The sequence below is a fragment of the Mustela erminea genome, chromosome 2, assembly GCF_009829155.1.
Source record: "Mustela erminea isolate mMusErm1 chromosome 2, mMusErm1.Pri, whole genome shotgun sequence".
Lineage (NCBI taxonomy): Eukaryota > Metazoa > Chordata > Mammalia > Carnivora > Mustelidae > Mustela > Mustela erminea.
Genome location: NC_045615.1, coordinates 137,093,318 through 137,116,007, shown reverse-complemented (window position 1 = coordinate 137,116,007; position 22,690 = coordinate 137,093,318). Strand labels below are relative to the sequence as shown.

General features: G+C 41.4%; 1 protein-coding gene across 2 annotated transcripts in view; it reads right to left on the bottom strand.

The window, feature by feature from the left end:
• Positions 1-1,730: 1,730 nt before the first annotated feature.
• GABRB1 (gamma-aminobutyric acid type A receptor subunit beta1) overlaps positions 1,731-22,690 on the bottom strand; it is a 393,971-nt gene continuing 373,011 nt past the window's right edge. For both annotated transcript variants that reach the window (XM_032334222.1, XM_032334220.1), the window contains one exon: positions 1,731-14,616. In XM_032334222.1, coding sequence (XP_032190113.1) covers positions 14,269-14,616 — 348 coding nt within the window. In that variant the 3' untranslated portion in view covers positions 1,731-14,268. The remainder of the gene's footprint in view (positions 14,617-22,690) is intronic.

Genomic DNA, 22,690 nt, shown 5'->3' with positions numbered 1-22,690 from the left:
CCATTTCCCCATCCTCCAGCCCCCGGCAGTCACCATTGTGCTTTCTTCTTCAAGAGTCTGACTACTTTAGATACTTCATGTAAGTAGAATCATGCAGTATGTGTCCTTTGGTAACTAGTGTATTTTACTTACCATAATGTCCTCAAGTTTCATCCATGTTTTAACATATGACAGAATTTCCTTTCTGGGGGGCTGAATAATAGTCCATTTTTTGTATATACCACATTTTCTTTGTCCATTAATCCACAAATGGACATTCAGGTTGTTTGCACTTCTTGGCCATTATGACTAATGCTGCAATGGACGTAGAAGTGCAGGTATCTCTCCAAGATCTGTTTTCAGTTCTTTTGGATAAATACCTCAAAGTGGGATTTCTGGATCATATGGTAGTTCTATTTTCAATTTTTTGAGAAACCTCTATGCAGTTTTCGATAGTGACTATACCATTTTAGAGTTCCACCAACAGCGCACAGGCATTCCATTTCTCCATATCCTTAGCTGATACTACTTCCATCACAGATACACAAATACCTATCTTGTATTAACTTCATATTACCTATAATTCTTACAGCAAATCTTAAACATGTGACATATATATGTTACTTTCCTAAAAATAGTGGATGGCCATTTATTTCTTCCATTGTATAATGTAGTCTCCCGGAACTCGTAGCCATTGTTAGGGCATCTCTAAAATCCTTGGTAACTCCGCATGGCTGAGGCTTTGTTGATGATGAGCTGATTCCAGGTACTTTGCTGGCTGGATGTTGAAGTTGTCTTTTGCCTGGAATTTAGATTCTCATTGAAAAGCTATTCTGCTAACCACCAATGAATGGATATATGAACTTCACACCTTTAGTCTGTTCATTATTTTATTGCCAACATATGATTTCTGAGGGGAGACAGTGAGTTTGGAGGTTGGAGGTCTTCCAGTTAAAGACTGACAAATAGCCCAACTCTAATATATTTACAATGGAGACTTTTAAAGAAATTTGACATAATGTACGTCACAAATGGATGCTATTAGAGTCCATTTTAGGCAGCATTTTGAATACAGGAGACTTAATTTCTTCTTTTTTTCTGATATATAAACACTTCATAGGTCCAAATGTTTGTAAGGTGTGTTATCTTAAAGAATTTTTTTTTTCCCCCAAAAATCAAAGTGGTACAGAAATAAGCTCATGGAAAAGTGCTGGTACTTTTTGCCCAGTTGTTGGATAATACTGCAAAGAAGTTCTTCCAAGTAAAGGGGTTTTACTTTGTATTAAATTTTGCAATAGACTCTGAAATGATAGATCCAGAATTCTAAACATTTTTAAGGATTATAAAAAGATATGCCTGAAATCTTGCATGTTTTTGGACATAGTACAAACTAAGCTTTTTATATGTAGGCATTTTCAATTAAAAAAATTTTATTTGAGTTTTAGGAGTAAACAAACTAACATAAATTGTACTTATTTACAGCAATAAACTACATTTCAGAAGCTGCACAATGGCTTTTGTGAGGGTTGCCGATGGCGTTTGACACCGGCCTTCAAATATGTTTTCTTTCTGTCATTTGCAGAAACACTTAAAACCCTGTAGTACCAGAGCAAAGAAAACAGCAACTTATTTTATAGCAAAGCCACATTATTAACAAAAATACCGAGCAGACCACAGTCCTGTGACTGCTGGAGTATCCTTGGGTCCCGAAATCGAGAGCACAAGCATTTCATGTGTCCATACCTGATTGCATGTAAGTGGATTTTTTATTTTACAAGAATACATGATTACTCAATGAATAAGAATAGAAAAAAGGCCATGAGAAGTAAAAGGGTCAGGAATCAGAGGACACTGCACAGTTTCTTGCTGATTCACTGCTTAGAGGGAGATCTATTTCTTCTTTGATGGGTAGAAATCACAGTCTACAGGCTTCATGGATTTTGTCCACAGACAGTTTTTGAGATAGCAAAGTCATAACGTCACATACTTGTAGCATGTAAAAGGGGGATTAATGAAACAGGATATTTTAATCAAATCCCTAATAGAAAGATTACAGTCCAACACCCTGTATGAAAGTTTGGTTTCAAATGTTAAAAGCAGCTACAGAAAAATCTCAAGGTTCATTAGAACAGCAGTCTCAGTCAGAAAATGCAGCATATATTGATATAAAATAAGAACTGGAATTATAAAAGTAAAGAGTCCACCTTTCATTTCTTTGCATTTTTAAAACCTTTCCCATTTCATTAAAATTTCTGTTGGTTTCCAGAAATACTTATTCCGGCTGTTTAGCTCCTCAGGTGGTCTGTCGGTATACAAAAGTATTATCTGTTTATGTAAGAAAGCAAATGCTTATGTCAAAAGAAAATTAATATGTTGTATTTTATGTTTCTTTGCAATTAAAGAAGTTCTGCCTGCTGAAAAATCAAGAGGGACAAAGGGATTATTTTATTTACAAGAACTGTGTAATGCCAATCAGGATATGAATTAGCTAATGCCTGTTTGGTAGGAGGGTAAATAGACAATTCAGAAAATGGATTAGAGGAGATTTAAAAACAAGAGAAAAGACATTTAACATATTCCAACATATTTGGTGAGTTAAGCATAACAGATTTTGAGAGGCAACACAAGGTATGAGTTTTTGTGTATAAGTAGCACCTGCTTTTGAAAGCCCTAGCTAGTTAGGACAGGGTGCTGTGAACTAAAATAGCAGGAGACTGGTCTGGAAAGTTTCGCTAATTTTTTAATTGCATCAGGTTTTAGGTGAGAGGTGTTCCTGTTGGCAGGATAGAAATTCCCCAGACTCTAGCCTAATGAGTCCTGCTTTCCCAAACCTTCTGAATCACTGTCAAAAGATCTTTGCCTCAGGTTGAGTCTTCTTGGGTAAAGTCAGGGGAATAGAATAATTATTCAGAGATGATGGACAGCCAAGAGAATTTTTCAAGCAAGCCACCCTAACCCAGATGTGTTTCTCTCAAAAACAGTTTTATTTTTATTTACACAATGTTAAAGTTTCCAATTTACATTTCCATTAACCTTTGAAATGACACGACATTATTTCACATTAGCCATTAGGTTCCCATCACAATGGCACAAAATGCTGCCTGGTGGTCAAAAATAAAAAGCTTATTTAAAGATGTCAAAAAATTTTTAGTCCTTGTAAACATATCATTTAGAATTTCTGGAAACCTCATGCAATCTTGACTTTGGAATAATGCCACATGATAGTTTTTACCAAGAGGGTTACTGGCCCTCTCTAAGGAGTTGAACAACACAGTCAATAAATATATGCATATCTAATCTCGAGCATTCCCTACTTAGTAGTGGATGTTCTGAATGTGAAATATCACTGTATTTATAATTCTGCTATCCATCACACTGCAGTGAGTTAGAATAATCAAGGGGCTTCCCTAAAAATGTCTCAGGAGCATTGTCGCAAAATATAAAATATTTCAAGCTTTATCCAGTGAGTATTTTAAAAAGATGTAGGAAACGGATTAACATGAGTTGATTAGCTTAAAAAAAGAAAAAGATACACTGCAATTCAATGTATTTGGGGGAATATCAAGTAGAAAAATACGTTATCTAGTAAAACTGGGGTGGCTGGTTGCCACTCTGAGGTAAGGCTTGCAAATGATGTATTTCTTTTATGCAAATTTGTAAATAATATACATAACAGGAGAACAGGAAAGTTAACAATTGAACGGAGGGGTGCAGAAAAGGTATTTCTCTGTATATCTATTTTAGGCAATCTTGAGGGACAGTGAAGAACTAACTGTCCGTCCCTCTTAGGGAGTTCTAAACCTTCTATTTCTTGGCAGAAGTGAAATTTGGTGTGCAATACCGTCTAGAAGTATTCTCTTGGAATTCACATTAGAGTGTTCCAATTATGCAGTGCAGTCCCAACTGGGAGAGTAAACACCCCCACAGAACCTAGATTCAGAAGGCTTTTAATAAGGCAAATGGGGATAAATGGGTGAAAAGTGAGACTTAGAACGAAGAATTTCCTGTTTCCATAAAGTTAAAGGAGTAGTAATCAACATGGAAAGTTCAATTTGCCAGAACTGGTCGAATCTAGAATGGTGTTATCACGATTTAGTCTGTTTAGTCGTGAGTAATGGGGAAAAATCTCCGTAATCACTTTGCACGGACCCAAACCTGGGTTCCTCTGTAAGTTGACTGCATGTTTTATCCAGTTAGAAGTTGTATGTAGGCTCTATGGAACTAAGGTAACTTGGGGGAGGGCGTAGGCGGCTCCTGTTTCACATGGTGTTACCTGTAATCCTGAAGGACTGCCTGTTACGAAATTACATTTTTCTGTTGCTACATTTACCAAAGTAGGTCATTTATAGACTCTACCATGATAAGATCAATAGGTGCTTTGGGCAATACAGAAGAATTAGAAAATGGGGCATTTACCCTTAAAGACCTTACACTTTATTTAGAGAAGGGGAACCTCTATTTGCAAAACTACCGGAAGATAACCACAAATTCAACAAGCATCCATTATTACTGACTTAGTGGCCACAGGAATCGAAGGAGTGGTAGCAGGAGAGTGAACAGAATGAGGGAAGATCGCTCGTGGTTGGCTTTCTGGATGATGGTGGCTTGATTCATAATCCACCCATTGGGGAGGGGCTAGGCAAGAGGAAAATCTGGGCCATGGAAATAAAATGTAAAACTTCAAGCACAGCAAGGAGAACATTCTGGGATGAGAAGTGGCAGTCCTTTCAGTGGAAGGGTAGGAAAGACCTGAGGAATAGTTAGCTTGAGGGTGGGTCAGGGGAAAAATGAGAGACTAAATGACCCTGAGTGATGGAGAGACTGAGGTCAGACTTAAGTGATTCATAGGGAGCCAAGGCATGTATTTTCTTTAAGGTGTTAATTTATCAATATTTCCCATATACACAGGTATGGGGATTATGAGACCCATAATTAGTGTGACTATATAGTTGTTATTTAAATGGACAGATCTGAGAGTGAAATGTGGTTCAGTTGGTAATTATACATTGGGAATGTCTCAGGGAAACTGGGGCATGTGGTCCCCTAACCTTGTAATATTATCCCAAAAGAACTGGGGCACACCTCAGGCTATTCAGTTGTTATGTGAACTGTTCCTTCTACACTTTCCCTCAAGAGTATAATGAAAGGCTTTTGTGTGTTTGTTGGGGGGGGGGCAAGGGCAGGGAGGGGGAACAGGATAAAAAAAGAACAGAAGTGTTTATTTACTGGGCATAATATCTAGATGTTGGGAATGGAAATTGTTCTTTTTCTTCCTACTCTCCTCTTATGTTTGAGCCACCCAGCTCGGAGGATCATGGAGGTAAAAAGGGTTAGATCTAGGCAGTGTGATTGAGTAGACAAAGCTTTGCCTTTGCAGCCAGAAAAAAAAAAAACAAACTCAGATCAAATACTAACTCTATCACTAACTAGTTATCGATGTGGGGTAAATAACTTAACCTATTTAGCCTCTATTTCCATATATTGGTATTGTCATCATAACCACAGGGCTGTAGGGAAGATGGAATCATGAAATTCTGTGTAACGAAGTATTTTCTGATACCTTAGACCGATGCGTGGCAGTCACAACTGGGTATCTACTCAAAAGCCCATTCTTCCTTCTTTTTGTTAACATATTCCATTTTCTCCCCTGCCCCAGGCATTGGACAATGCTTTGGGTCAATAATGTAACCCCATCATGATAATTTCATTCCTTTTACCAGTAACTTGTTCAGAAGGGGTTGTGCAATCCAACCCTAGCCAAAGGAATGAAAAAGAATGGCTGGGGGAGGTTTTTGGGGGAGAGTTCCTGGCTCTTCAAAAGAGACCTACACAGGACTTTCCCTTGTTTCTGCCACTTGATATGAGTTCCTGAGTATAGCCATGCTGCAACCCCAGCGGGTGCCGGTAACATACAGAGTTCGGAAGAACTGGTCCTGGTAAGGGGCCTGGGTCCTGGACGAAGTTGTGCTATTGAAATAATTAAGCCAGTAACCACCCTACTCCTGCACTTATTGTTATAAGAGCTATATCATTTTGCTTGCCGAAGTTACTTTTAGTTGTGTTTTTGGTTACTTGTACCTGAATGAATCCTAATTGCTTTTCATCTTTGTAAGTATTCATTTCATCTTGGTGAGAACTTGCAGACTTACAAGTGCTTCCTCTGTTTTTAAAAGGATGCCGTTAAATATGAACCTATCTCAAGGTAAAAGTATGAGAAACCTGAAAAAGAAAACTATAAGCTCACTACTCGAGAAGTGATGAGTACATCTGCACATGGGAAGTTTGGAACGGGAGGTTATAGAGGGTGTGCGAGGTCAAGGGACAGGATATTAGGCTAACTTGACAAAAAAGCGGCCATCTCATGGGTAGACTGGTCTACCATGGGAAGGAGGAATTTTTAGGCATTCTCCTAACAATTCTGAATGATGGGGGGGTGGGGCTCTCAGGAGAATCATGGAAGTTTAGAGTTGGAAGGTATCTTTGGCAAAAGGGAAGAAGTTAAGAACACCCGTGGGCAGAGATCTCCCCGGGAATCAGGCTCAGAGGCTGGAATGGGGAGGGTGCATGCTTTAAATATACAGAAAGCTAGATCTGCTAACCTCAGTTTAATCAAGCAAACTTTCAGTTACGTCATGGCTGTGCCTAAAACATCTGTCAGATTGAACTGGTGAAGTGGGGAATGGGAGGGGGTTTGGTAAAGTGGGGCAGGGAGAGCGGATAACAGAGGTCCTAAAGACCTGGAATGTTTTCCAACCTGGTGGGAGGCTGCCCCTTGTCTAAGAGCTTAACCCCACCTGCTGCTCCTGCTTACTGAGCACAGAGAGCGATGGGGGCCGGCTCTGGGGGACAAACATTGAAGGGCACCGCCACAGTGTTTCTGCTTAGATGCTGCCTAGACCTGGGCTTTTCCACACCTAAGGGGGTATTTCAGGGCTTTTCCTGACTGAGACACAGAGAGTGGCCTAGAGGAGCTGTATCTTCCAGAGATCTAAAAATAGAGACCACACTGATACATGCTATCTGAGTCTGTCCAGTGCCCTTGGAGGGTAATATTGTAGTGTAGACCATTACTAAAATTATAAAATAATTTATTTTTGGCCATTTGCCTATAAATTTATTTTAAATTTCGAAGTATTGTAACTTCAATGTATATTTAAAGGAATTTGAAGAGGTATTAAATTAGATTCACTTAACACCAGACAGTTTACCCTGATGACTGACTCCCACAGATAGACAATGAGAACTATTACTGAATTTATGGGGCTGTGTTAGCAGAGCCTACAGTGCTCCTGTATCTTTCCAGTAACTTCCTGGACAAATGAACCTCTCTAAAATTCCTTTTGAAATGTAGCTGGGAACTTGGTTCCCACTGGTGGAAATCTGGGAGAGAACTTGGGAATCATCTGGTGGCATGTCCGGAAACACTGGGCAGCGCTAGAGGCAACATACAGGCCACGTCATGCAGTCCTAACTCCAGGGTATCTTCCACCCGCTATAATTTCCCTCTCTCCACCATGCTGCTCACTTACTGTTAATTTTTTGAAGTTAGTCTTCACGTTGCTTGGTGCATGTGTAGAGGACTCTGTTCTCTAAGTAGAGGAAGGCTGTTTGGAGGAAAAAGATGTTCTGTATAATTTCATAGGGGAAGTTTGGACAAGTCTGCCTTATGACTTGTCTTCCTACATTTAATGTCTGTTAGAAGGCTGAGGGGGGGTTGGTGGGGTGATGCACAGACACAGAATCTGTAACAGGAGTAAAAGAGTTCCTAGAGGATGGTCTGTAACCAGCAGTGTATGCTGTGAATGAGAAACCATTCTGGAATAATAATAGGTTTCTTAAAGGCATACAGTTAAGGCTGAAGGAGGGCGTGAGAAATGAGTTTGACGGACAAGAGCTGATACAGTGTGAACTCACCGTCCCGCCACTAGAATGTTGGGGGACGTTCTTGTCATCCAGCTTTGGTGTAGATAATGTGAATTTTGCCAGGTTTGAGCTAATGACTTTTATTTCCACTTTATTTTAAATTGGGCGGAGGGAGACGAGATTTATGTAAACATGTACTCTTGACATACAGGACAGAAAAGCAGAAAAGAAAAATAACCCGAAGCAGTTTGGAGGAGGCTACCCAGATTCCAAAGCTCCTTCCAAAGACCTTTTAAAGGCAATAGGACTAAGAATCTGGGGGAGATTATTAAGATTCATTGTTTTGTGAATCGAAGATACACAATACAAGCTTTCAGCTATGCAAGGGCACATAACTCAGGAGGTTTCAAATGACGAGGAGGCAACATGAATTGATTCTGTTGGGTTAAGGCAGGAGGCAAGATGGCGTCTGGTGCTGGGAGGGAATGAGCACGAGAGAGGTAATGTATTTCGCACGCAGCCAAACCTGCATGGTGCACACGCATATCGTATTTTAATCATTTTCACCTATAAAAAAGTCATATTGGAAAATGTTCCCCCTTTACTGTTTCTCCTCAAGAGGAAACCCAGGGAGAGGTGAAAGCCAGATGGCAATACCGATTGCTCATATTTATCCTTTGGCTTCTAACGGGAGCTGTTTGAAGCTAGGTGAATCTGTGACCCTGTGTACCTAAGGCAAATGCGTAATGTTATTTGGCCTCTCTACTCCTGATTTATTTTTCTGTTGTCGTCCAGACAGGAAATACCGGTAGAGTCATTATTGAGAATGGGTTTCTTTCCAACCGGTTCAACAATACACCTATTTTTTCCCACATTGATTTCCTACTGAAATCTTTGTGATGAGTGCTGGTTGCTCAAGGAGGTGCAAGGTATCTAGTGGCCAATCAGGAACGACCGTGAGCCCCTTGATGTACCAAAGACTTTTTGATTAGGAAAAACAAAACCAAACAAGACAACTGTTAGACCTTTTCCATCCAAATAAGGAAATTCTTGCTATCGGAGAACTAAAAGTAAACTCAAAACTCTTTATTCTTACCCTTTTAGAAACTTAGTATTTTCTGGTTTGCAGTTCTTCTCTTACCAAAGGTTTCCTTTCAAATGTGGCTTGTGAAATTATAACTTTTAACAATTTTCTGTCAGTTTAGTTGATTTCTGTTATATAGAAAAAACATGATTAGAGTAAAAGCACAGTGTATTCTGGATCTACAAATTGACTGACCTTGTTAGTTTCTATAGGACACTTTTTCTTATTTGATTACTGATGGACACTGGTTGACACATTTTGGAACCAAAATGATTCTCCGGGTACATGAAATCCTGGTACAAAAAGTCCTGTCTTGCCAAGTTCTTAGCTCCAAGAAAGACACGGTTCATTCTAAAAATGTTTCTAAAAAACCAATCTATGTCCTGGCTTGCTGAGATATTCTGAATTTCTGCAGACTCCATCACCTTCTCTGGGACTGCCAGCTGGCATGAAAACACAGCGTATGCCTGAATGTCCCAGCCTTCTGACGTCTTTTGCAAGAATATCAGGACTTGGGAGAAATATATGTGAAAATATTTAATTACCAGATTCTAAGTTTAACTAACACATATCAAACACAACCCTGGGCCCCCAGTTGAAAAATACTTGCTTTAATTGCCGATCTCTCTCTTTACCTTTTAGAAACAGTAACATAGTTACCTCTGCATTTTTGAGGGATTCATTAGCCAGTTGGTGTTTCAGTGTCATTTGCTGTCTCTTCCTTTTCTCCTTCCCATCATTTGGACATTTGACTGTGTGTTTGCCCTGATCAAACCCATCCATTCACGTCTATTCTCATTAAAAGTTCTGGGAAATATTGTGGAAGGAAAAAAGTTAGAAGCTGGAGCTATTGGTGCAAAGGAAGCTTTGGATTACCTGTGGATTTTGAACATCTCTTCCATTCCTGACCCCTCAACAGCGTGGAAAATTTGGTATTTCGATATATGAATAGCCACGAATGACTGATACAAACACATCTACTTTTCACGACACGGTTCCAGAAGCAGTTCGCTACAGTTCCTGTCTCTGCTGGCGCACCATTCCCATACCCCACCAGAGCGCAGCCGTGTCTGCGGCTACTGTTCCTTTCTGCGGGGTGGGGCCACAAGGCAGGGGGCAGAGAGATGCCTGGCAGAGTCACACAACCACACACACAAAATGGCAGAGAAACAGCAAGAGCGAAAGAGATTCTGGTTTGGGCCCAAATCACTAGTTGCTTCACTTCGTGAATAAAAGCAAGTGCCTTAGAAGCTGACATTATTTACAATGCTCAGATTGTTCAAACACCCACCCAAAGCCGAAGACCACCACGCAACAGGGAACAAGTCAATGAACTATGTACAGAATTTACAAGGAAGTTTACATAATATTATTCTACATTCTGTTCACAAGTTTACCTTTGTTCGCTTTCAGGAAACTGAGATAACGTGTTCATTATTCTTTCTCGTCCCAGTAATCGCTGATTGAACCAACACGAACAAATAATGGTACATTCTTTTTTCCTCCCTCCTGGGATATAGAATTACATTTTGTTTAGGAAAAAAAATTAGGGGCATATCACCCTTTGGTGAGACACTATTCAAAATTGTCCATGTAAGAAATCTTGGAGGTTGTCTCCTTCTAGCATTATAAATATTTTTTGTTTGTTTGTTTAACTTGGCGAATTTTAACTGAGTTCTTTCATAAATGAATATTTATAAAGGAGTCATTGATTTTGGAAAGATGGAATTTAGTCAACATTTCTGTATATTGTATGTAATGTTTGCTTAAGGAAAGTCTATCCTTGGATCCATAAACCAAACTTTATTCTCTGCACCACATTTTTCTCTTTGCATTTTCAGGATCTTTCGTTGCTTATAATGCACAATAAAGATGGCATATATGATATGAGAACACGTATCATTTAGCCGGCAGAATCACCAACCAGTCTGCTGTTTCTGTTTGGCAGTACAGAGGATGGAGGCAATCATCCTGGGTAATTTACCTCTGAGTGTGTCTTTACCTGGGTCTGCCTCACAAAGCTGTTAAGCATAACATAGGTGACCCCTGATATGTGAAGCCAAGGAACATGAGTGGGAAAAATGAGTGCGTAGTCACATTGTCAAATGAAAGATGGGGTTTCTGCTGGGTCTACACAGGCTACATCTATGACACAGCTTATGTGCCACTTTATGAACTGTGGACGTGGGGTCCCCTGGACATGACTGGGGCATAGGAGAGTGAGTCTACGCAGTCTTCTGCTTCTGCTGCCACTCAGTAATGCAGGAGAGTATGGCTATTTTCATGGCAAAAAGAAAACAACCCAGGAATACCTAGATGGTGACCCCTTGATAATGTCTTGATCTGTATCTTTCAGGAATGGGGACCAGTGTGAGGGCACTTAGGAATGTCTAACAACTTTTATGTACATCATTTAGAGCAAGACAAGAGAGAGAGGTAGGGAAGGAAGGAATTTTTTCCATGGACTGTTAACTCCAGAGGGAGTGTGGGTGGGGGTCGAGGAGGAGGGAATTTGGCTGGGAGGTGTCCAGAAGAAGGAAGTGGGGACAGAGGTCATAAACCAGAAATATGTCAGCTTGTCCATTTTTCAGGCTCCCATTGCCTCTAAACTCAAAGCTATTTAATAGGAAATAGCAAATAGCTATTTAATTTGCAAATAGCAAATAGCTATTTGCACCATCCTGTGTCCCCTCTATAGCCCAGGAGGACAAACAGTGACACTATTTTGTGCCCGATGGTAGATTCAGGTTCACTAATCTTTCATTTTACAAAGGTTAAGATATAAGAATTTAAATGTTCTCTTTTTCTCAGAGGTGCTTTACCTGTCAACTATAAGCATCAAATTCCTTAAGACTTGGAAGGCAGGATTAAAAAAAATAATAAAATTAAAATTACCTCAGTCTTTTCCAAGGAGGACGATCTAAACAGATGAATAAAGAAAAAACTGTTTTTTGTTACGGAACATAGATTATAGACACTTCCTTTCTCATTTAGCATTTCATCCTTAAAATCTTTTTAAAGAGTTTTGACACCAGAAGGATTCATTCCTGTTGGGCAATGGCCAACAATCTCCCTTCTTGTGTTTAAATATGCAATGGTTCCTGGATGGTCATTGGGAATATTAACCTCCCAATATGGTCATATTCCATTCTCTTTGGGCATTTCTTGATGGCAAAGCATCTTTCCCGGCCAAGAACTAGTCAGTTGCAGAATGGATCTCTTCATCCCCGGAGGCTGGAGATTCTCTTGACCAGGGCACTGTGATTCTGCAAACTATAACCCTAAATGAGAATTTGGTCCCCACACTCTACTAATTTCTTATGAAATCATTGAGATAATTTTCACAGTAAAAGCACAGTTTTTATATTCTTACTAATGTGTATTATCTGCAGCCATAACCATTCATTTATTTGGGGGTTGTCTTTTCTTGTTGCTTTCTGAAAAGAGTATCTCAATGCTCTGTCCCCTTGGGGTTATCAGCAGGAATTTGGCCTTATCTTTCCAAGTAAGACTATAATTTCTAGCAGCTGATGCTTTTGTAAACATAGACCCTCATCCCAGCCTTAGGGAGAAAGCCAGATCATCAAATGATGCAATCATCCTCAACCCTTACTTGACATCCAGAGATCAGATTCCAAACAAATTGCCTCCATCACTGGTTGGTTGTTTTAGGGTCTCACTCAACCTTGCAAATGAACATAGAGAATTCTTAGCTACTCTCTAGACTGGGGGGGGGGGAAGAGGCTTTAATGACATAAAATGGGATAAACCCCAGTGTAGCTGGTTGGACATGTTTAGGAGTGTGTGTTGGGCCTATGAGGGATGCCCCTTCAGCGACTCGTGACTACGGTAACCCATGAGCAGAGATAAGGCAGAGCAGCAATGACAATGATTCACGAGTCCGGACACGTTCTATGTTTTAGGGGCTGGTATGCATGTTTGAAGGCCCAGTGATTCTGTCATTGTTGTTGTTATCTGTGGTTTTCTGCTTTTGAAGTTTTTCTTTAAAAAATAGAAATCTGGCCTCAGAGGAGAAGGGCAGCAAAGTGGGTGAATGTGCATTTCCTGAAGCGTTCATTTCATACTCTGGAATGCAGAGCTCAGAGAGCAGAGCCAGAAGGTGCTCGCTGAGGCCTGTCCAACAAGACCTGTCACCATTAGGTGCTGCTCTCTGGAAGGCTAAGAAATATATACTATTTGATTGAAGATTTGGCAGTTTAAGTAACTGCCCAGGCACCCTTTTCACAGCACATAAGACTTGCCTTCCTCATGGAAAGGACAAAAAAAATTTTTTTTTTTTTCCCAAGCAAAAAAATGCTCACTCTCCCATTATTGAAGCCCTCTTTCTCCATTCTCGTCCCTTACTCTCTGGAGCAGGGACAGGGGACCTTCACAGGCATGGCTTCAGGGCACAGAGGCAATGAAATGAGTTCAAGGCTGCTCATTTGAATAGTTAAGGAAATCACCTTTGCCCCAGATTCCTTATTCTCAACAAAAGAAAAATGTTCTCAATGGCCACCAGGATGGATTCTAGTGCTAATTTGAATTCGGAGAAGGAAGCGTTTTTTGTTTTTGTTTTTGTTTTCCCCCAGAATATCCAGTTTAATGGTGCGGTGAGGATGGCAGATTTTGGGGGCTCAAACTCCTCCGCCCTTGTCAATCCCTCCCTCCTCTCCCGTGGAGCCGGGACCCCTTCTACAAGGGAGTTTTGGAGACTTGAGCCTGGAGGGGAGTCTTCCTTCCTGTCTAGGCTCGTTCTATCCCCCCTTCTTCCTGGAAATCTGTAACTTGTCAATGGCTTTGTTTTTTTCTTCTGAGATCCTGGAAATTGTGTTGTTTTTTGGCAGCATGAGATTGTTACAGTTTACCAGGAAGCGGTGCGCGCACAGAGCTAGGTCCTCTTTCCAATCGCATTTAAGAAATAAATCAGTAAAATCCAGGGTAAGTAGGGAGGACTGCTAAAGATCTATCTAACTCCTCTGTGTGTGTGTGTGTGTGTGTGTGTGGTGTGCGTGTGCGTGTGTGTGTGTGTGTTTGTAAACATGGCAATTACTAGAGCTCTGAAAGAGCGGATAACCTGGACCACAGTAGACTGGAAAAAAAAAAAAAAAACACAGAGTTTTTGGTGTGTGTGTATGTGGGTGGGTGTTTTGTTTTTGGAAGTAAACATGGTGCAGTAATAAAATTGATATGCAAGGCCTAAAACCGATTGGATGGCTGAATCTCTTACCTCAAAAAACAGCAGGATCGCTGCTGCTGGGCGGGGGTGGGGGTGGTGGTGGGGGGCACGGAGGTGGGGGCGCCTGCGGGGTTAAGAATCAAGAGGACCATGAGGACAGACCTTAGTGTACGTAGTAAAGCCAATAAACGACGTTAAAAAGAGAAAAGGTGATGGGGAAGAACATTCGGGACCACTTGTCTATGGAATTCACATCAGTCAAGTCGGGGATTTTGACTTTGAGCTGCGAGGCGCGCCGGCGGATGCGCCCCTTGCTGTGCGCGCCGTGCCGGTCCAGCGCGCGCCCGTAGCCCTCGCGGCTGCTCAGCGGCTTGCGGTACTGGATGCTGGCGCTGTCGTACGAGTACATGCTGGTGGCCTTGGGCTCGCTCACGCCCGTCAGCACCTCCGAGCCGCTCGTCTCGTTCCGGATTTCCAGGGTGCTGAGCAGAATGTTGCCGTGCGCGTCGACCTGGCGAGAAAGGGACGCGCTCAGCCACAGCGGGAGGGACACGGGCTGTTCTCGTGAAGCTGCGGCTGAGGACGCCGCGCGGGGCTCCCGAGACTGTCCCGCTGCACGTCCTGCTCTGCGTGCCTCCTGGATTACAGGATGATCTGTCCTCTATGTAGCTCTCATCATTATCTACCTAATCTACCACCTGTCTGTCTAATCCAACACCTGCCTAAGGTCTGTTTGTCTTCTCTTTCTAAACCGTCATCTATACCCGTCTCTATCTAATCCATCATTATCTAGCTCATCTGCTCTCTACCTATTTAATTCATCACCTTTTTTTTTTAAATTTTTTATTTTTTATAAACATATATTTTTATCCCCAGGGGTACAGGTCTGTGAATCACCAGGTTTACACACTTCACAGCACTCACCAAAGCACGTACCCTCCCCAATGTCCATAATCCCACCCCCTTCTCCCAAACCCAACAACCCTCAGTTTGTTTTGTGAGATTAAGAGTCACTTATGGTTTGTCTCCCTCCTAATCTACCATTGATCTCTCATTTGTCTAATCCTTCATCTGTCTACCACTATGCAGTCCGCTATGTATCTAATCTACCTTCTAGTTATCTACCATTTATTTATTTATCATACATCTGTTTATTATCTGTCTAATCTACCTTCTATCTATTCACCCATACATAATTTATATGTATGTATACTTATCTATCTATATCATTTATAACTGTGGCATTTCTTTTTTGTTGTTGTTATGAAAGTGGCCCATGGAAGTATATAAAATGAGAAAACAAATAGGAAACACAAAAAAATAAGAAGTGGAAATTTTTATAATTTTACCTTTAGAGTTCATTATTTTTAGTATCCTGCTATCCCTCCTGTCTTTTTTCTATTCATATATACTTAACAAGCACAAGTTCACCTGGCATATTTTGCTTTGCAATCTGGTTTGGTGGGTTAATAGCGTACCTGGTCCTATTTCCATGGTAATAATTATTCCTCTGAGATATCACTTATTAACTACTTACACGGATAAAGCATAATTGTGTTCATCTATCCTTAATGTTAAGGCTTGTTTTACTTGCAGTGTTACATGAACAAGCCTGCAAGGGACATCTTCTAGCTAAATCTTTGTGCATCGCTATAATTATTTCCTCAGGCTAAATTGCCAAAAGTAGGATTCAGGGGTCAAAAGGATATGCCTGGCTTATACTTTGGCTTTCGTGTCCCCACTGTTATTTATTGTTTCTTCCTGCTATTTGAGTGGTACCTATCCCAGATTGCCCGAGTTTTGTCTATGCTATGCCCACACACATTTATGGAACTACAGAAAATGTGAGCATGTTTGGCCTACAATGTGGCTTCTCTTTAACTTTACTCGATGCCCTTTGCCAACTAAGTTACCTTGAGAGGACATGTTCATTCATGCAAATGAGTCTGAAGTACTTCCATGGGCAGTACAGGCAACCGTGTTGGAATCTAGTGTTATTAGCACAGTGCCCGAGTTACAGTAAGTGCTCTATGAATGCTTTCATAGGAAATGAATCTCAGTAAACCCTCGAATGTCAAACAGAGGTCTAGGTAAGCAGATGAAAGAAATCAGTGACCAAGAAAGAATAAAGCTTAGGAAGAGGCAAAGACAGAAAAGAAAGGTAGAAAGAGTGGTGGGATATGATGCTGGTACGTCCCAGAGGAGAGAATGAAAATTTGGGTGTCCGCTACGTGCCTAGCATCATGGTAGCGGGTTTGTATATATCCATTGTTCATCACCTGCTACAGCCAACTGCCTCAGGCTTACTCCACTGTTAGGGCTGAGATTACAACCCGTGTCTTGTCCGATTAAAAAAAAAAAATGTGCTTTTTACTGAGAAAGGACCGCTTCCTAGTCCTTGGCCTTCACCACACCCCGCAGTGAATTTAATGATGCATTTGATAGCTTTAAGCTTGGAGGTAGTCAGAGAGAGACGGTGACTCTATCTGGCCTCTCCCTCCACTGCCACCTGTCCTTTCTTTCTGTAAAGCATGTGGCCGTGGCCTAATTGAGCTACCCATTATGCCCTCATGGGCACTTCTACTGGCTTCTTCATTCAGGTAGTTAATATTAACTTTTGTTATTGTTAATAACTACTATTTATTGATCCCTACTGCATAATTCAACTCAGTTATTTCTTATAACAACTCTACAAAATATATAATATTATCCTCGTTCAGCAGGTAGGGAAATAGAGCTTCAGGGAGCTTAAGTAAATGACCTGCGATTAAACAAACAAAAACTGCTCAATTTGGGATTAAAATACAGGATATTCTTTGCCTTAAATATAATTTTCCCTCCTGTTTGCATGTTAATCAGTGTATTTTCTTTTAAGATTTTATTTACTTATTTGACAGACAGAGATCACAAGTAGTCAAAGAGGCAGGCAGAGAGAGAGGAGGAAGCAGCCTCCTTGCTGAGCAGAGAGCCTGATGTGGGGCTCGATTCCAGGACCCTGGGATCATGACCGGAGCTGAGGGCAGAGGCTTTAACCCACTGAGCCATCCAGGCGCTCCAGTCAGTGTATTTTCTTTAAGGTTCAGTTGAAATCCTACTTTTTGTGTGTACCTGTGTACCTTCCCTGCTTATAGTAACTTCACAAACCAACTTCCTCTCTCTCTCTCTCTTTCTCTCTGTAAACAGTATTGAGAACTTACTATGTGTGCCAGGCACAGTGCTAGGTGTTGGGGATATGTACGTGTGTGTGCGTGCACGCACGCGCACCTGTGCATGCACCAGGATACGGGTGAAAAGTCGCACGTATGAAAGTTTACTTTATGAAAGAGGGTGAAGGCATTAAAGTGACAAGGAGCAAAGTACTGAATTCATTAGAAAAGGGGCAAGTCTCTTAGGAGATAATCATGGTGCATATCTTTCTGCTAGGCACTCTGGTGTTTCAGTGTAGAGTATCATAAAACACGATTTTGTCCTTGGGACAATAATCTCCTTAAAGATACAGGAGTGAGATATAACTGGGGGGAGTGACAAAAGTTCTTAACCAAATGCTAAATGGTACAGCATAGACCATGATTAGGGGTTCTTAAAAGTCTGGGGGTTGAGGAAGTCTTCATAAAGAAGGTGCGGCTTTTCCTAGGCCTTAAAGATGGGTGAAAGAACAAAGGATTCAGAGTTGAAAACTGTGTTCTTGGGGCTCCTGGGTGGCTCAGTTGGTTAAGCGTCTGCCTTCAGCTCAGGTTGGGATTCTGGGATCTTGGGATCCTGGGATCCTGGGATCCTTGGATCGAGTCCAGCATTGGGCTCCTTATTCAGCAGGGAGCCTTCTTCTCCCTCTGCCCCTCACCCCTGCTCATGTTCTCTTGCACTCTCTCTCTGTCTCAAATAAATAACTAACTAAAATCTTAAAAGAACAAGGAAACTGTGTTCTCATCCTGATTTTGTTATTAAATCCATTTCTTTATTTAAAAATACAAGGTGTTCACCAGGTAATCTCAAGGGCTTGTTTCTGAATTTTGACAGTCCTTATTATGAATAATATTCTAGGCAGAGGACACAGCATACTAAAAACAAAAACCGAAACCAAAAACCTTGTAAAATTGAATCACTTGATCTGTACTGTATGCATCATTAAGTTGCATTATTATAGAATCTCCCCAAATAAACAAGTTACTAGAATTTGGAATCAGCCAATGAAGCATAAAGATATGCTCCTCATTACACAGAAGTCATACAAAAGGCACATTTTATTAAGATATTTTTGTTAACTTTGGTTCAGACTCCAATGAGCCAATAAATTGCATGATCTTTATTAGTCTGTGCAGGTCCCTCAAAATATTTTGTCATTGAGCTAGACATCATAGCTCTACGTGACATATAAAATAATCCAGTTCTACAACTACTCACGAACGCTGACTGTATTACTGCATAGTTGAATCCACATTATGCTGTTCTTTATCGGGGAAATTTGAGAAGGGCCATGTAGCAGTCATGACCCATCTTCAGGCTCTCTCCGCCACACAGTCTAGAATGTCTCCTAAAAGCTAGTGTTACAGACCGTGCGTGTACATGTGCGTGTGCGTGAGCGTGCATGTGTGGGAGATGGAGTGCTTGTACATTTCTCCTGAAATGTGAGTTTCCCTTCCTCACCACTAAGCTTTTTGCTGCCTCATAATGTGAATGTGTGACAGCAACACCACTGTTGATGCCAGTGGGTTTCTGGTGGGCTCCGCTTGAACCCCTGCCCTTTGGAGAAGAGTGTCTTTCCTTTCCCTTCAACCATATAAAGACACCCAAGGTGTCCCTAGATCCACAGTGGGTGGCACAGCTTTCCAAAAATAATGTCCCTGGGGAAAGTGGCTATTGTTTCCTCATATCCTCAGAAGCAGCGACGGGCCAGGTGGTGGCTGCTTTGTTGATAAGGGATTAACTCATCCACATCTGGGCGTGATGCAGACACCAAAGATTTCATAACCTCGAAGCGGAAGGACGTGAGGCAAATGAAAATGTCAACACACTTGATTTCTAGGGCAGATAAACAGATTTCCCAAAGCACTGCTCATGTTGGACACAAGTGTTCATCGGGATCATCATTGCCCATTTCTCCTGTCGCCCTAAAGGAGGGGACTCTCCGCTCCAGTTCCTGGGAGGGAAACTGAGGGATCCACGCTTCCAGCTTCTCTTCCCTTCCTCCTCTCGCACTGCTCCCCACTGGGCCTATGTGGGAGACAAGGACGCGGGCATACGTGGCTCCACGTGTTCTGGGTATTTTTCTCCTTCCGATCTGCTTACAGAAAAGATGCAGTGTGGTGCGGGATGTGCCTGTTGAACCTGCTGGGTTGGTGAGTCAGGCCTGCACTCATTCTGTGGTTCCTGCGACTGGGGAGGGAGATACATCTGTCTAAATGGGGTGTGTGTGTGAATTACTACGTTATATTAACTACATATTCTTCCAACCAACAACATTGACTTTTTTTTTTTTTTTTAAGTTTAGAGCATCATTAAACCTAAATTTAGAGCAAATGAATACAACTGTTATTAAGACTCCAGGAGGGTCGACAAATAAACCTTCACTCTTCCCTTTCAGGTAGATGGTCAAAATGTAAGCTGGAGATGACTGATACCAGGGAGCAAAGAGTGTGACTTTGGACTGCAGCCCCAGTCCAACGGCTCACGAACTGTTCATCCTCACCTCACTCCTTAGTAGGGAGGCGTATTTTATGCACTCCAAGAGGTAATTTTTAGGCATAGCATGGAAAAGCATTGAAAATGTTAAATTGTTCATTCCTTGCTCATTTTTTCAATAAATGTTTATGAGTTAACAGTAAACAATACATGTTTACTGATGAGGAAATCAGCCCCTCCGTAAATAATGGAACATTATGTCTCACATTTTAGAAATTCAAAGATCTCAAATAATAAAGCCCCTTGCTTTTTTACTCTGCTGAACAAACCCTGGGACTCCTTACACCTCCAATTGGCTCTAAATATTTTCCTGGATAATATGACCTCGTTCAAACTCAGGTTACTAACTCTTTTTCCAACAGACTTTTCTGAAATTTGTGAGCATGATATCGTCTTTCTGCCTGTGGAAACTTCCTCTCCTCTTCCCTCCTGAGGGTCTCCTTAAAGTGTGCTGACCACAGGCAAATATTGGAGGGTTTCTCATATAAAAAAAAGCTTGGGGTTTCACGCTGTAAGGACCTGAGATGGGGAGGAACGAGCCGGCTTCCAGCTGGTGAACCCTCTCCTGCCTTCCTACAGTGCAGCCCTTACCAACACAATATTTTGGTTTTAAAATGTGAGGACACAGCAGTTCTGCGAAGATAGCAAAACACAAGAGGTTCTGAACCCTTGGCACTTATATTCTTATGGAGGAAAACAGGCAATGCCCTTCTTCCTTCTAAAATTAGTTTTTTTAAAAAATCAGGTAACATTATGAAGAAAACAAATTATCTGTCTATATTGCTTTTAGTGTCTTAGGAAAGATGTAGCCAGCCCTCTAACTTGGTGATTTTGTGCATGTTTTTCTGAACAGTGCATCCACACTCAGATTTTATTACAATGAATAAAAAATTTAAAGTAATGTATATTCCCTTATTTTCTTCTGGACCTTACTACTGAACACCCTACACCATAGCTCTGCATGAATGTTTAAAGGTTTCTTAATCTGAAAATAGAGCAGAATTCTTCTTAGCCAACTTGCTCCTACCCTGACTGTCCCACTAGAATGTTGCTCTAAGACTCAGGGGTGTTGTCTAATTCAATATTGTTTCCCCAGAGCTGAGAAAAGTGCTTGGCATGGGAGCATTCAATAAATATCTACTACATGAATGAATGAGAGAATGAATGAGTGACAGTACAGTCTGTAAAAGGGTATGGTGGTAAGCTGTGGGTATGTGGGTGTCAGCTCAGCTAAGTTACTCAGCTAGCTGTTTAGTCTAGCTCTAGTCTAGAGGTTGTTGTGAAGGTATTTTGTAGATGTGACATTTCTAATCAGTTACTATAAATAAAGGAGATTCCATTTGATGATGTGGGCTTTAACCTATCACTGAAAAACACTAAAAGCAAAAACAAGTTTCCTGGAGAAGAAGAAATTCTGCCTCAAGATAGCACCAGAAATTCTGCCTGAACTTCCAGCCGGCCTTACAGATCTCACACATGATTGTATGTGCCAAGTCCTTAAAATAAATCTCTTTTTGTATGTATGTTGGTTCTGTTCCTGTTGGTCCTGTTTCTCTGGAGAATTCTGACTGACAAAAGGGTATGGCAAAGATCATAAGGGTGGTTTCCAAATGACTAAAATGAGGTGGTGGCTGTATTTCTTTCCTCAATAGAACCCCGAACAGATGTACAAATTCATTCTCTAGCTTGGGGCTCGCCTTTCTCCCACTCCGTCCATTTTACTCCCTCTCCCCTTCTCTCCATCCCTAACATCCCCAAACGGTGCCTTCGGCTGTGAAAAAATGTTGCCACTCACTGAATTGAACGGTTCTGGATATTTTCCATATGTAAATATAGCAGAACTCATTTCAGTATAATTGGAATAAAATATAATCTTGTTTTCAGTGGCAGTTTTAAAGCCCTGTTGAGAAATACCTCTGGGCTCAATCTACTTTGCAAACAGAAAGTTATTTCCTTCTTGCTAGCCAATTCAATTAGATTCACATTTACTGAGTGGTTCTGAAGTACAGCACAGGAAGCCAAGGAGAGAGATGTTCGAACAGGAGGAGCTGCCTTTCAGAAGCCCACAGTCTATTTAATTGAGGTTGACCAGTGCGAATGGCTGCCTTCACCTGAAGGGAGCAGAGAGCCACAGAGCCAAGCCTCACATCTGCGCATCCATCCTGCTCATAGAATGTTTCATGTTCCTGCTGTTGCTGTCAGTCATCGGCTCTCACCAGGGCTGCCAGGTGGCAACCCTTTCATCTCAAGTTCCTGAAACCTTTTGGTTTGGTGGTGGGAGAAGGATTGGAGGCTTTGCTGAAGGTGATCTACGTGTCTCTTTGCCATGTCCTGACAACTAGTGGTAGAAGCAGAAACTGTAGTGTCTTTTCAAGAAGCTATAGAAGACAGGGCAAAATTACATTAACCAAAACAAATGTGCACTATCTTATATAGGAATTAGAGAAGGAAAAAGAAGTAAATGAAACAAGTGGCAGTTTTCCAGAACATTACTCAGGTAGAAAATTTCTCTCAGATCCCCTTTCTTTGCCTTGTTTCTCCCATTCAGTGTATGAGTAGATTCAAACGGCTTTACATTTGAACACAGCCTGATTTCTGACCACTTTTCCCCATCATCATGTCTAACTGCATAATTGATCTTCCTCTTTCCAGGAAGGAAGCCCGGTGGTCTTTTCTTTACGTAGCAGCTGGAATAATACTTAAAAAATGTAAACCAGACCATGTCTCCTCCATTTAAATCTAGCTACTCTCCAAGACAAAATAAAATCCAGATTTCTCATGCAAACCTGCAAAGCACCCAGCGGGGATCTCTGCCCTCACTTCCTACCACTCTGCCCCTGGAGCTCTCTGCTCCATCCACACTGGTCTCTCGTTGGCTGGCCCCCGATGCTCCTAAGACCCCAGGG